The sequence below is a fragment of the Phyllobates terribilis genome, unplaced genomic scaffold (genome assembly GCF_046119375.1).
Source record: "Phyllobates terribilis strain yellow unplaced genomic scaffold, ASM4611937v1 Scaffold_1__5_contigs__length_1240528914, whole genome shotgun sequence".
NCBI lineage: Eukaryota > Metazoa > Chordata > Amphibia > Anura > Dendrobatidae > Phyllobates > Phyllobates terribilis.
Window position 1 is genome coordinate 844,512,713 of NW_027362761.1, and position 16,087 is coordinate 844,528,799.

The 16,087-nt window shown below is 41.4% G+C and overlaps 1 protein-coding gene across 2 annotated transcripts in view; it reads right to left on the minus strand.

Moving 5' to 3' along the window:
• The window catches only part of UNC5C (unc-5 netrin receptor C), a 518,170-nt gene that overhangs the window by 50,396 nt on the left and 451,687 nt on the right, over positions 1–16,087 (minus strand). For both annotated transcript variants that reach the window (XM_073638355.1, XM_073638362.1), the window contains 2 exons: positions 11,582–11,926; positions 9,635–9,722 (listed from right to left, as the gene is read on the minus strand). In XM_073638355.1, coding sequence (XP_073494456.1) covers positions 9,635–9,722; positions 11,582–11,926 — 433 coding nt within the window. The remainder of the gene's footprint in view (positions 1–9,634; positions 9,723–11,581; positions 11,927–16,087) is intronic.

A 16,087-nucleotide genomic window follows, 5' to 3' on the forward strand; every position in this document is an offset into this window, starting at 1 on the left:
GAAACACATCATCGATCCCGCCAGAGTAATGCAGGTGGCTCCCGTGAGTCTAAATCGTCTCCCTCCCGGAAAGACGTTCGTATCAGTACCTGATCGGGAGAAGATCCTTCACTGGGGTCACTCGTCTAAACTAGCTGGCCATGCCGGTCAGAAAAAGACCCTCCAGCTTATTACCCGGCACTACTGGTGGCCTACCCTGCACAAGGACGTAATAGACTTTGTTTCTGCCTGTGTGTCCTGCGCCCGCAACAAGGTTCCGAGACATCTGCCAGCCGGTCGCCTCCTTCCGCTCCCAGTACCTGCTGCCCCCTGGCAGCATATAGCAATGGACTTTATAACAGACCTCCCAGTCTCTGCCGGTTGTACGGTCATTTGGGTGGTCGCTGACCGCTTCTCCAAGATGGCTCATTTCGTTCCCCTGCCAGGCCTCCCATCTGCACCCGAGCTAGCTAAAGACTTTATTCATCACATCTTTCGTCTTCATGGCCTGCCCCTCCACATCGTGTCGGATCGTGGGGTACAGTTCACCTCACGCTTCTGGAGAGCCACTTGTAAACTGCTAGATGTCACCCTGGACTTCTCTTCCGCTTACCACCCACAGTCCAATGGTCAAGTGGAGCGGATCAATCAGAACCTGACCAGTTACCTCCGGCACTTCGTTAATGCCCATCATTCTGACTGGGTGGATCTCCTACCATGGGCCGAGTTCTCTTATAACAATCACGAGAGCGAATCCTCCTCCAAATCCCCGTTTTTTGTAGTCTTCGGTCAGCATCCTCGGATTCCTTTTCCTGTCTCCACCTCTGTGGACAACCCGGCTGCGGAATCTCTCGTTAGCAAATTTTCCTCCATTTGGGAGAGTACCCGATCCGCACTCCTTCAGTCGTCCGAACGGATGAAAAGACACGCAGACAAAAAACGCCTGGATCCTCCACAATTTCGTCCCGGAGATAAAGTCTGGCTCTCATCTAAATATGTCCAACTCAAGATACCTTCTTACAAGTTAGGGCCTCGGTTCATCGACCCCCTGGAGGTCATCAGTCAGATCAACCCGGTGGCCTATAAATTGAAACTCCCGGCCAACTTACGGATCCCTAACTCCTTCCATGTATCTCTCCTCAAACCTGTGGTACTTAACTCTTTTTCCAAGTCTACAGGTACGCCTCCTGCTCCGGTTTCTGCTGAGGACTAGTTTGAGGTAGAGAACATTCTTGCCACTAAAAGGGTAAGAGGAAAGACCTTTTTTCTAGTAGATTGGAAGGGGTTTGGTCCTGAGGAGAGAACGTGGGAGCCCCGGGAGAACATCCATGCCCCTCTTATCCTTGCTAAATTTCTGTCTGGCCTAAAAAAAGGGGGGGCCTAAAGGGGGGGGGTACTGTAGCGCCGGCGTCCCTGCCCTCTGCTAGGCAGGGACGCTGTTCCCCTCACCTCCTTGCTCCGTGCCCGGCGTCCTCCTCCCGCTCTGCTGGCAGCGCGTGCTCCTTCCCGGCCACTGTGCTTAGGGGGCGCGCGCGCCCTCCCTCCCTCTTAAAGGGGCCGCGCGCGCCGTCCTAAGGAGTCCCCGGCCAATGGCCGGAGGACTTCACCATATTTAAGGCACCTCCTCCAAAATGGAGGTGCCCGAGCAATGTTGTTGCACTGTTCACTACTCTGCTTCAGCCCTCAGGTCCCGTTGCCAGTTACCTGCCAGATACCTGCCAGATTCCTGCCAGATTCCTGCCTGATTATCTGCTACCTGCCTGCTAGTCTGAGGTCCGACGGTCTGCCTTACTACTCCTGTCAGTCTGTCTAAGGACCAGCCTGCCCGCTCACCTGGGAGCGCACATCAGCCACCTGCCTGCTTGCCTGAGGTCCGACGGTCTGCCTTCCAACTCCTGTCAGTCTGTCTATGGACCAGCTTGCCCGCTCACCTGGGAGCACACATCTGCTACCTGTCTGCTAGCCTACCTGGAGGCTCCGCCGTCACGTGCTGTGACCACCTGCCTGTCCAGTGACTCCTGCCCGCTCACCTGGGAGCGCTCATCTGCTGCCTGTCTGCTAGCCTACCTGGAGGCTCTGCCGTCACGTGCTGTGACCACCCGCCTGTCCAGAGACTTCTGCCCGCTCACCTGGGAGCGCTCATCTGCCGCCTGTCTGTTGGTCTTCCTGGAGGCTCCGCCGTCACATGCTGTGACCACCCGTTCATCCAGAGACTCTCGCCTGCTCACCTGGGAGCCCACGTCTATCATCAGCCGCCACAGGTTGTACCAACCCTTTACCTAGAGACTGCCCCGGTCACTTGCCGTGACCATCTGCCCGTTCATCCAGAGACTGCCCCGGTCACTTGCCGTGACCTCCAGCCCGTTCACTCAGAGACTGTCCCGGTCACCTGCTGTGACTTCCTGCCCGTCTTCCCTGGTCGCCACCCGCTCCCTTACAAGGACCGCCCCCTTGTATAGTAGCTCAGAGGTTCCGCCTCCCAGACCCGTTACAGCTACCACCAGTCTTGTCTCATGCCAACTGTAAAGCATCCTGAAACCATTCATGTGTGGGGTTGCTTCTCAGCCAAGGGAATCAGCTCACTCACAGTCTTGCCTAAAAACACAGCCATGAATAAAGAATGGTACCAGAATGTCCTCCAAGAGCAACTTCTCCCAACCGTCCAAGAGCAGTTTGGCGCCCAACAATGCCTTTTCCAGCATGATGGAGCACCTTGCCATAAAGCAAAGGTGATAACTAAATGGCTCATGGAACAAAACATAGAGATTTTGGGTCCATGGCCTGGAAACTCCCCAGATCTTAATCCCATTGAGAACTTGTGGTCAATTATCAAGAGACGGGTGGACAAACAAAAACCAACAAATTCTGGCAAAATGCAAGCATTGATTATGCAAGAATGGACTGCTATCAGTCAGGATTTGGTCCAAAAATTGATTGAGAGCATGCCAGGGAAATTACAGAGGTCTTGAAGAAGAAGGGGCAACACTGCAAATATTGACTTGCTGCATTAACTTATTCTAACTGTCAATATAACCTATTGGTACTCATAATATGATTGCAATTATATTTCTGTATGTGATATAAACATCAGACAAACACTAATAAAAACCAGAGGCCAGCAGATCATGTGAAAATATAATTTTGGTGTCATTCTCAAAACTTTTGGCCATGACTGTAAATACATAATTTTTCACACGTGTCAGTAATCATAATCTCAAAATGTCTAAATCTGTGGCGAAGCCATGGGAAAGATGAAACTGACCCAACTACCATGTTCTACAGGGTGGGCCATTTATATGGATACACCTAAATTAAATGGGAATGGTTGGTGATATCAACTTCCAGTTTGTGGCACATTAGTATATGGGAGGGGGAAACTTTTCCAGATGGGTGGTTACCATGGCGGCCATTTTGAAGTCGGCCATTTAGGATCCAACTTTAGTTTTTTCAATGGGAAGAGGGTCATGTGACACATCAAACTTCTTGAGAATTTCATAAGAAAAACAATGGTGTGCTTGGTTTTAATGTAACTTTATTCTTTCATGACTTTTTTACAAGTTTATGACCACTTATAAAATGTGTTCAAAGTGCTGCCCATTGTGTTGGATTGTCAATGCAACCCTCTTCTCCCACTCTTGACACACTGATAGCAACACCACAGAAGAAATGCTAGCACAGGCTTCCAGTATCCGTTGTTTCACATGCTGCACATCTCGTATCTTGATGGTATGGTATGGTATATGGGGTACAAAGATAATGGGGCCATTCTTCATCAATGGAAACCTCAATGCCATTGGATATCTGAAATTGCTACATGATGATGTGTTGCCCTCTTTATGCACTGAAGATGGCACGTTCCCTGAGTTTTTCCAACAAGGTAGTGCACCACCACATTATGGGTGTCAGGTCCGAGCATTCCTACATGAACAGTTTCCAGGAAAGTGGATTGGTCGTCGTGGGCCAGTTGAATGGCCACCAAGGTCTCCCGATCTGACCCCTTAGACTTTTATCTTTGGGGTCATCTGAAGGCAATTGTCTATGCTGTGAAGATACGAGATGTGCAGCATCTGATACAACGGATACTGGAAGCCAGTGCTAGCATTTCTTCTTGCGGTGTTGCTATCAGTGTGTCAAGAGTGGGAGAAGAGGATTGCATTGACAATCCAACACAATGGGCAGCACTTTGAACACATTTTATAAGTGGTCATAAACTTGTAAAAAACTCATGAAAGAATAAAGTTTACACTAAAGCCAAGCACCTTACTCTCCTGAGGCAGCTTCCTCTGTGGAGCACTCATATAGTGTCCCGATCACTGAAAGACTCACTATTTTCTCTCCCACTGCACAACACTGATCAGTCTGATCATTGCAGAGCAGGAGAGGAAGCTCAAGTTTACTAAATCTCAATGGGCTCGGACACAGTCCTTACCATGCTGCATGTTCTGAAACAGCACACCATTCAACACTGGAGCTGAGGGACCTTCCAGAATTTCACAGTTATGTGATGAGTCACATTAAATTATGAGGAATAAGAAGACTTTATAACTGGTGTAACACTACTATGTGTGTGAGTGTATGCGTCTGTTCACAGCAGGTGTCTGTGGATTTGAATGTATGTGTGTGTGTGAAGCTGAGCTGTAACTGTACTATACATGCTTGTATGCAGCAGAGCTGTGTTTGTATGCAGCACAGTTGTGTGTATATGAGGTAGAGTAGTGTGAATGAAGCAGAAACTGTATGTGCTTATTATGCAAGCAGCAGCATTGTGTGTGTGCTGCAGAGTTGTGTGTATATGTACTGTTCATGCACCGCATAGCTGTGTGAACTTTGCCTTCAAAGCTTGGCAGAGAGGTTGTTTCAAACATCTCAGAGGAGTAACCACAGATCTTTTGTAAATGTAGGCTTGTGCAAATCCTTCTGTCTATTCATATAGTCCCACACAGACTTGATGATGTTGAGATCAGTGCTTTGTGGGGACCATATCATCACTTTCAGGACTCCTTGTTCTTCTTTAGAATGAAGATAGTCTTGAATGACATTGGCTGTATATTTGGGGTCCTGCTGCAGAATAAATAAAATCATAAGCCTTCCTGAAGGTATTTCATAATAGATAAGCATCTGCCTGTATTTATCAATATTAGGTTATCAAGAAATGGGCAACAATGAGGATCGTAGACACAGTGGTTGGCCAAGGAAACTTAGAACAGCAGACGAAAGACACATTATTCTTACTTCCCTTCAAAATCTGAAGACGCCATTAGTTCAGAAGTGGTAACAACTAGTGGAACTCAGCTACACCTATATATTGTTCGGAGAAGTCTGACCAGAAATAGTCTTCATGGAAGAATTGTGGCCAAAAACCACATCTTCAACATGGAAACAAGGACAAGTGACTCAACTATGCACAAAAACAAAGGAACTGGGGTGCAGAAAAATGATAGCAGATGCTCTGGACTAATAAGTCAAAATGTTATATATTTAGCTTCAATATCAGACAGTTTTTTCACTAAAGGGCTGGAGATTTGATGAGGATTAATCCAGATATAGGCAGATATTTATCTATCAGGGAGGCGTCATATTGGCTCCAAATTTATTCTGCAGCAGCACAACACACCCAAATATACAATCAATGTCATTATGAACTACCTTCAGCATAAAGAAGAACAAGGAGTCCTGGAAGTGGTGATATGGCCTCAACATAGCCCTGAGCTCAAAATCATCAAATCTGCGTTGGATTACAAGTGGAGATAGAAAGATTTGCGCAAGCCTTCATCGACAAGATCTGTAGTTCACTCTCCAAGATGTTTGGAACAGTCTTTCTGTTGAGTTCCTTCAAAAACTGTGTACAAGTGTACCTAGAAGAATTGATGCTTTGATGATGTTTTGTAGGCAAAGGGTGGTTAGGTTACACCACATTTATTTATTTTTGATTTCTCTTTTGCTCATTCACTTTGCATTTTTCAATGTTAATAAAATAGACTATTAACTCATGTTGTAAAGTAAGAATGCTTTCAAAAACAAATTTTCCACAGCTGCCTAAAACTTTTGAACAGTCCTGTAAATATCTTGTTAAGTTCAATAATTTTTTTTGATAAAATCATCTTGAAATAGGTTGATCTTCCCGTTTCGAAGATAGAAATTTAGAACATCAAATATGTAATAAAAATAAACACTAGCACAGAATTTCATGGCACTAAATTTTTCAGAGCAATATGACTGTACTGTGAGCTTCAAATGAACATCAGTCCAGGACTCACACATTCAAGGTGAAGATTGTGAGCCTGTAGTCATCATTCATGAGGCATATATAGACCACATTCTAAAAATAAAATGTCATCCTTTAAATTGGTGCAGTGAAGGTATAGATTGTAGAAATACACAGGCCAAATTATAAGAGGAAATATAATTAAAAACATAGCCTTTGAGATTTGAGGTTGTCTTTTGAGATTGAAAATAACATAGCAAGTCTATCAGCTTATCAGCCCAGTCAGTCTTGAGAAGAAATCCTTTAATCAACAAGTGCATTGTGTCAATGACTGTGAAGGTGAACTTTGGTGTAGATTCATTTAAAACATTTTTCTTTCTCGCATTCCTCTGTTCCTATGGACACATGACATCAAAAGTTTATATCTTCCTTTCATTCACTCAGCCCCAATCACATGCTTGATTTACAGGTGCAGACCCTTACTCTATTTTCTTTATTCCATCTTTTGATTCATAGCTTCTGAACTACATTTCTGAACTGTAATCAGTGAACAGGGACATACATCATGGGATAAAATCATGTACTATGTACCATTCACTCTGTATCACTGTAATAGCCTGATCTGTTATGCAAAAAAAATAGAAATTTTAGATAGTCATACATTTTAACATTGTCTAAACCTGCAGATTTTAATGAGAGTGTGTCTTTGGGAGTCTAATGACATACCACATGATATTTGATGGCACAGGAATGAGGGATCAGGCATGCTGGATTTCAACTTGTCCAATCTTTCGTCAATCAAAACTGGCAGCCATTTATTCATATCTGCTATTGAAAAACATGCACCAAGCATGCATATTTATGGTGAAGTCGAAAGTGTAGGGTTAATGTTAGAGGGTTTGTGAATGAAACTGTAATAATCTATGGGGATTGATTATCATGATCAGAAGAAAAATCCAACTGTTGCTTTTTTTTTCTTATATCAATTTGGGAGTCTGGGTGAGTTGCTGGTGGCACCCATATACATAGATGTGCTTACTTACAATTGACTGAAAGTAATCTTTTAATAGCAGTAAACTTGTAAGGTGCAGAATTTTGATCTTGTCTGGACTAATAATTTGCAAGCCTCTGAATAATCTGAGGAGATTACCCAATTATTGACAGTAGCTCCATGTTGGAGTATGCAACAGCTGCAGGCTTATACTGTACGGTAGGTGAAAAATCCTTTTTGAAATGATCAGCTGTATGCTGACAGATTGTTGACTACCTGAAAAATATTGAGGTGAAGATGCAATAACAGCAACTTATTTACAAAACAGACTCTTCACCAGAACAACGGAGAAACCCTCATGTGTTGAGAAACCAAAGTGTAAAACACATAAAAGTTTTTAGTAGCAGAGAATTTGTATATATTACAGAAGAAAAAACACACTAAACTAAAAAACAGACCAGAACTCAGTGACAATTGCAACATGTTCAGAATCCTAAAACCCAGCACAGACCGTTACTATTAGCTAATGGGATCTTATAACACTAGAAATAAGAACAGAAGCCAAACTGACAGTTATCAGACTACTTCTTAACAAATGGTTGAAGTCAGTGCAAGTCTAAACATTACAAGTGAGCAATTATAATCAATTGCAGGCATTCAACAAGAGAAAATAAAGGTAAACCATCTGTACGTCTTTCATTCAAGGCAACCATAGTCAATGTATATATTATGAACCCACATCTTGGTAAGACAAATCTCATCTCTTAGAATAAGTAGTGGATTAAAGCTGCAGGGTAAAAACTGAAATCCATGCATGACAACCAATGATATCTGACACTGACACTGCCGGAAAGCGTTAAGTGATTATTATTAAGTGATTATTTTTCACCTACCGTACAGTATAAGCCTGCAGCTGTTGCATACTCCAACATGGAGCTACTGTCAATAATTGGGTAATCTCCTCAGATTATTCAGAGGCTTGCAAATTATTAGTCCAGACAAGATCAAAATTCTACACCTTACAAGTTTACTGCTATTAAAAGATTACTTTCAGTCAATTGTAAGTAAGCACATCTATGTATATGGGTGCCACCAGCAACTCACCCAGACTCCCAAATTGATGTAAGAAAAAAAAGCAACAGTTGGATTTTTCTTCTGATCATGATAATCAATCCCCATAGATTATATAAGTATTATAAATACTTTTATTCCCCATGGAATAACAATCCTGGATAGTCTGTTCGTATAACTCTACAGTATGCCATTCCTTTGTTGTCTCTCCTAGAAATTTAGGAATAAACTGTCAACTGGGTGTTACCAGAAGGGGGTGTGTCCCAACATAGTCTGGAAATTGCAGCTCTGATAGGACAGTATTAGAATTAAGGGACACAACCTCAACTAGTAACACCCAGTTGTCAATTTATTTACACATTTCTAGGAGGAATGACAAAAAAATGGCACATCATATGGTTCATTTTGATTTGAAGTTTCATTTTCTGAGACATCTGCAAGAACAAAGACTTTTGGACTTGCAGTATTGCCCAACTGAGGATATGATTTCAGATATTTTTGTATCGCCATTCACCGCTGAGATAGACATTCTGGGCTGATGAAGAGACTTAGCCTAAGGCTGCGGCCCCACTATCAGTATTTGGTCAGTATTCGGTCAGTATTTTTTCTCAGGAGTGGGAGCCAAAACCAGGAGTGGGTGATAAATGCAGAATTAGTGACTTGTTTGTATTATACCTTTTCTCTGTTTCTCACCTGGTTTTGGCTCCCACTCCAGAGAAAAAATGCTGACCGAATACTGACCAAATACTGACAGTGGGGCTAGGGCCTTAGCTGTTGAGAAGGGTTTTGGAGTACAAAACAGCTGCAGGGTTTTGCAGGCACTAAGCAGATAACAGATAGGGCTGTTTTAATTTTTAGAGATTATTAATACTGTACTGTATGACCTGTGCTTTGTGTGTGTCAGCTCACTCAGGCAAAGCTCCATGATGTGATGGTTGCTAAAGGTTGCTGCGCATCCTACATAAATCAGTTAATTCTACAACAATGTATGAGTGCTTATGATTCTGCTGAAATCAGCAATATTTCACATTTATTATCTCAGCGAATGATACAGCTTTGTCTTAGGTAATCACATTTGGGGGAATATTAGTTTGGGTCTTGAGCTGCAATACTGCCCGTAACCAGTGGACAGGTGTGGCGCTATTTCAGGGATAAAGCAGCTCTGTTTTTCGAATTCTGCATATTACGGTTTGGGTTTCAAACTGACCGTTCCAGTAACGTATAAATTAAGTGCAGACAGAGATGTCAATGTTAAAAAGTTACACCTGACTAACAAGATCTTTCACGTCCACATCAAAGGCACGGACTTGCTTTTTTTTGGGAGAAAAATTGACCACCAATGTAGATGCAGCGATCTTTTCAGATTAGCAAGACGTCTGGGCAGTTACCTCATGTTCTCTTTCCTGTGCACGGTCACATACATTTCATAGACTCTTCCCTGAGGAACAGCCCCAGCAGGAATCAGCAGGCTCACTCCTAAAGGAAAAAAAGAGGATAAAAGAAACAAATAAATGGAGAAATCAATTAAATAATAAGAAATGATGTTTGTAAGGGGAAGACAGGCAATTTATGTTTGAAGCTTGCATTCATGTTTCCATAAAAAGAATTAATTTTACAGGGCAATGTTGGGTTTAAGTCCTCAAAGCCAAGATGAGAAATGTTGCCATGGCAATAGAAGTCCTACTTATGGCTCTCAAAAGCAAAATAATTGGTATAAGGTGAAATGGTAGGAAAAGGCTATAAAAGAAACATCGTTTTTTTTTTTTGTCTTTTTAGAGAAATAAACATTCACTCTCATGTTCCAACAACAAGTACAATGAAAGTGAATGATAAAGAAAAGTTCAGTTTGGGAACTGTTTTTATTTTCTCGGAATAAAGGAAAGATGCCTTGGGTTTTATTTTTAGAGCCATCGTGGCTTTTCATTTTTTGGTTACTACTCAAGTTTATTTTTATCTGTCAATAGGAGGTGGTACAGAATAGTTAATACTTTGCAGAGGAAAAGTTTATTCTTGTAGAAGGTACATTTATGACATTATTTCCTAAAGTGCCCATGCACAGAAAACAACTTTTTAAAGAGGATTTGTCAGCTGTCCTGACAGGACTGTTTTCTGTAAATACTTTTATTCCCCATGGAATAACAATCCTGGATAGTCTGTTCGTATAACTCTACAGTATGCCATTCCTTTGTTGTCTCTCCTAGAAATTTAGGAATAAACTGTCAACTGGGTGTTACCAGAAGGGGGTGTGTCCCAACATAGTCTGGAAATTGCAGCTCTGATAGGACAGTATTAGAATTAAGGGACACAACCTCAACTAGTAACACCCAGTTGTCAATTTATTTACACATTTCTAGGAGGAATGACAAAAAAATGGCACATCATATGGTTCAAGATACTTCAGAAATGATTTGGAAATATAATGATTTACTAACATGGATAATTCCCATATTAGCATGTACAATCAGCTTAGGAAATTGGACCTTTTTCATAAAACAAGCTAAGGCCACCTACACATGTCCGTATAAAACCAATACGGGAAACAATAGTACCAGTGTCATCAGCATTCTGGATCAGTGTGTCATCCATATTTTTCCGATATGGATAAAGAAAGAATGAAATTACAAAGTTTCTCCTATACTTTGTAATATTACACATGTACAGCACATAACGGCACATGGATGGCACTCAGATGCCATCCATCCACGTGCTGTACATGTTTTTCATGGATCCATATACTTATATTGCCCCTTATCATCAGTGAAAACACGGACATGGGCATAGCAACATAGGTTATAATGGGTATGTGTGGTATCCATGAGAAAAACCACATGTACCAAAAAAGAGGAAGACTTGAATCAGCAAGGGGAATCCAAAAGACAGGAACCCCAGAAGCACTTGGTGTCATTAGTATGGAATTTATATTGCTGTATTTTACACCCTATGAGGTTATTGCAGTGTTATATGGCTTAAATAAAAGGAAACTAAATCGGGGTAGGGGATCCCTTTTTACCACGTCTAAGGATCTACTTTCTTTGAAGATGTCCCTGCATGTAGCCACCATACATATTAGACCAGTGATGCAGTGATGGATCTAGTAAAAATGATGGGACATGTCAAAATTCATCCAATGGGAAGCTTTAAATGTATATGGGCAGTACTTATCTACAGTATTCATAAACCGCCGTATATATTAACTAATCATTGCACAGAAGTCCCATAACGATTCAAAAATATTCAGTATTCATACAAATTTTTGAAGACAATATCTTCCATTTCCAATTGTTGATGTTGCTTAGATCCACACTGGGTACTGTAGGTGCAATAGCTGTACCTACCTGAATTGGGAATGATCAGGTGTCCACCCAGTGAGTTGAATGTTCCAAATGCAGTACATGAAGGATCTGTTTGCCTTGCAAGACTTTGGTTCTTCATATTTAGAGTTTCATTATCCAGCAAAGACTGTGTAATCTGAGGAGAAAGTTTTGACGCATAGTCGGACAAATCATCTTGAGGTGTTACCGCACCAGAGGAGTTGTACACTTTGATTTTCAAATTAGGAAGAGGGTCAAGGAGAGGAGAATTGGTCATCGGGATCTTGTCAGAGACATCATGCAGAGCATAAACAGGCCCTCTGTACATTGCTGCTGCAGATGTTAGGTCAGGGGGAATTGCCAGGAGATCTGTTGACACAAAGAAAATGACGATGAGTTGCTTAGCACGTGAAACTGATGTCACAGGGGATATAAAAGTGACCTTGTAACTAAAAAGGCTATAATTGTAGGAATACAAAAGAAAAAAAAAGAAAAATATATACAATATATATTACACAAGACATCAATAGTATAGATATATATCATATATACTGTATAAACATATAATATATATATATATATATATATATATATATATATATATATATATATATAGATATACAGTACAGACCAAAAGTTTGGACTCACCTTCTCATTTAAAGATTTTTCCGTATTTTCATGACTTTGAAAATTGTACATTCACACTGAAGGCATCAAAACTATGAATTAACACATGTGTAATTATATACTTAACAAAAAAGTGTGAAACAACTGATAATATGTCTTATATTCTAGATTCTTCAAAGTAGCCACCTTTCGCTTTGATGACTGCTTTGCACACTCTTGGCATTCTCTTGATGAGCTTCAAGAGGTAGTCACCGAAAATGGTTTTCACTTCACAGGTGTCCCCTGTCAGGTTTAATAAGTGGGATTTCTTGCCTTATAAATGGGGTTGGGACCATCAGTTGTGTTGTGTAGAAGTCTGGTGGATACACAGCTGATAGTCCTACTGAATAGACTATTAGAATTTGTATTATGGCAAGTAAAAAGCAGATAAGTAAAGAAAAACGAGTGGCCATCATTACTTTAAGAAATGAAGGTCAGTCAGTCTGAAAAATTGGGAAAACTTTGAAAATGTCCCCAAGTGCAGTTGCAAAAACCATCAAGCGCTAAAAGAAACTGGCACACATGAGGACCGCCCCAGGAAAGGAAGACCAAGAGTCACCTCTGCTTCTGAGGATAAGTTTATCCAAGTCATCAGCCTCAGAAATCGCAGGCTAACAGCAGCTCAGATTAGAGACCAGGTCAATACCACACAGAGTTCTAGCAGCAGACACATCTCTACAACAACTGTTAAGAGGAGACTTTGTGCAGCAGGCCTTCATGGTAAAATAGCTGCTAGGAAACCACTGTTAAGGACAGGCAACAAGCAGAAGAGACTTGTTTGGTCTAAAGAACACAAGCAATGGACATTAGACCAGTGGAAATCTGAGCTTTGGTCTGATGAGTCCAAATTTGAGATCTTTGGTTCCAACCACCGTGTCTTTGTGCGACGCAGAAAAGGTGAACGGATGGACTCTACATGCCTGGTTCCCACCGTGAAGCATGGAGGAGGAGGTGTGATGGTGTGGGGGTGCTTTGCTGGTGACACTGTTGGGGATTTATTCAAAATTGAAGGCATACTGAACCAGCATGGCTACCACAGCATCTTGCAGCGGCATGCTATTCCATCCGGTTTGCGTTTAGTTGGACCATCATTTATTTTTCAACAGGACAATGACCACAAACACACCTCCAGGATGTGTAAGGGCTATTTGACCAAGAAGGAGAATGATGGGGTGCTACGCCAGATGACCTGGCCTCCACAGTCACCAGACCTGAACCCAATCGAGATGGTTTGAGGTGAGCTGGACCGCAGAGTGAAAGCAAAAGGGCCAACAAGTGCTAAGCATCTCTGGGAACTCCTTCAAGATTGTTGGAAGACCATTTCCGGTGACCACCTCTTGAAGCTCATCAAGAGAATGCCAAGAGTGTACAAAGCAGTCATCAAAGCAAAAGGTGGCTACTTTGAAGAAACTAGAATATAAGACATATTTTCAGTTGTTTCACACTTTTTTGTTAAGTATAGAATTCCACATGTGGTAATTCATAGTTTTGATGCCTTCAGTGTGAATGTACAATTTTCATAGTCATGAAAATACAGAAAAATCTTTAAATGAGAAGGTGTGTCCAAACTTTTGGTCTGTACTATATACTATATATATATATACAGTGTCACCAGCAAAGCACCCCCACACCATCACACCTCCTCCTCCATGCTTCACGGTGGGAACCAGGCATGTAGAGTCTATCTGTTCACCTTTTCTGCGTCGCACAAAGACACGGTGGTTGGAACCAAAGATCTCAAATTTGGACTCATCAGACCAAAGCTCAGATTTCCACTGGTCTAATGTCCATTGCTTGTGTTCTTTAGACCAAACAAGTCTCTTCTGCTTGTTGCCTGTCCTTAACAGTGGTTTCCTAGCAGCTATTTTACCATGAAGGCCTGCTGCACAAAGTCTCCTCTTAACAGTTGTTGTAGAGATGTGTCTGCTGCTAGAACTCTGTGTGGTATTGACCTGGTCTCTAATCTGAGCTGCTGTTAGCCTGCGATTTCTGAGGCTGGTGACTTGGATAAACTTATCCTCAGAAGCAGAGGTGACTCTTGGTCTTCCTTTCCTGGGGCGGTCCTCATGTGTGCCAGTTTCTTTTAGCGCTTGATGGTTTTTGCAACTGCACTTGGGGACATTTTCAAAGTTTTCCCAATTTTTCGGACTGACTGACATTCATTTCTTAAAGTAATGATGGCCACTCGTTTTTATTTACTTAGCTGCTTTTTTCTTGCCATAATACAAATTCTAACAGTCTATTCAGTAGGACTATCAGCTGTGTATCCACCTGACTTCTGCACAACACAACTGATGGTCCCAACCCCATTTATAAGGCAAGAAATCCCACTTATTAAACCTGACAGGGCACACCTGTGAAGTGAAAACCATTTCCGGTGACTACCTCTTGAAGCTCATCAAGAGAATGCCAAGAGTGTGCAAAGCAGTCATCAAAGCAAAAGGTGGCTACTTTGAAGAACCTAGAATATAAGACATATTTTCAGTTGTTTCACACTTTTTTGTTAAGTATATAATTCCACATGTGTTAATTCATAGTTTTGATGCCTTCAGTGTGAATGTACAATTTTCATAGCCATGAAAATGCAGAAAAATCTTTAAATGAGAAGGTGTGTCCAAACTTTTGGTCTGTACTGTATATATATACAGTGCCTTGAAAAAGTATCCACATCCAGCAAACTTTTCTACATTTTTTCAAATTACACCCACAAATGTAAATGAATTTTATGTAATAAAGTAGCAAGTATTTGTGAAGTGTAAAGGAAATGATACGTGGTTTTCTAAATATAAATATTTTAAAAATATAAAAATTGTGATGTGCATTTGTATTCAACCCAATGAGTCAATACTTTGTAGGACAATTTTTCTCTGAAATTGCTGTTGCAAGTCTTTTAGGGGTATGTCTCTGCTAGCTTTGCACATCTAGACGTGGACATTTTTGCCTATTCTTCTTTGTAAACTAGCTGTAGCTCAGTAAGATTGGATGGAGAGCATCTGGGAATGGCAATTTTCAAGTCTTGCCACAGATTCTCAATCGGATTTAGGTCTGGATTTTGACTAGGGCATTCAAACACATTATTATGCTTTGATCTAAACCATTCCATTGTAGCTCTGGCAGTATGTTTAGGGTTAACCTACACCCCATACTAAAATCTTTTGCAACCTCTGAAAGGTTTTCCTCCAGTATTTCCCTGTATTTAGCTCAATCCATTTTCTCATCAACTCTGACTAGCTTCCCTCTCCCTGCTGAAGAAATCCATCCTCACAGCATGATACTGCCACCACCATGTTTGATGATGGGGATTGTGTTTTCAGGGTGATGTGCAGTCTTATTTTTATGCCACACAAAGAGTTTAGCATTTAACACAAAAACATTTAATTTGGTCTTATCTAACCATAGCACCTTCTTCCACATGTCACGTAGCGGACACATTCTGAAATACATTTGCAATTATTATATAGAGCAAATTTAGATTTTGTTTCTACATTTTCTCATTATTATTCAGCCAGCCCCATGAGCTTAAAGCCTTTCAGATATTAGAGTACAAAAACAATTGGCAGGGGATTGTTATTGGTTTGAAGTAGAAAGTACATGATGGCAATCAGGCTTCAATTGAAACTGCATGGATAACATTAATGTGTGAGGCTGCACTCCCAAGTACACTAATGGTATCAAGGTGTGCCCTCTGGTGCATATGTACACCGTATGTGCTGCATAACTGGACATAAGACACGTGTGTCTTTTAGAGAGCCAGTGACGTGGGAAAGAAGTAAAGTAAAACTGGTTAGCTATAGTTTTTATACAGTAGCTTTGGTTGTCTCTAGTAAACATAAGTTTTTTGGAATGTAACCATCACATTGAATT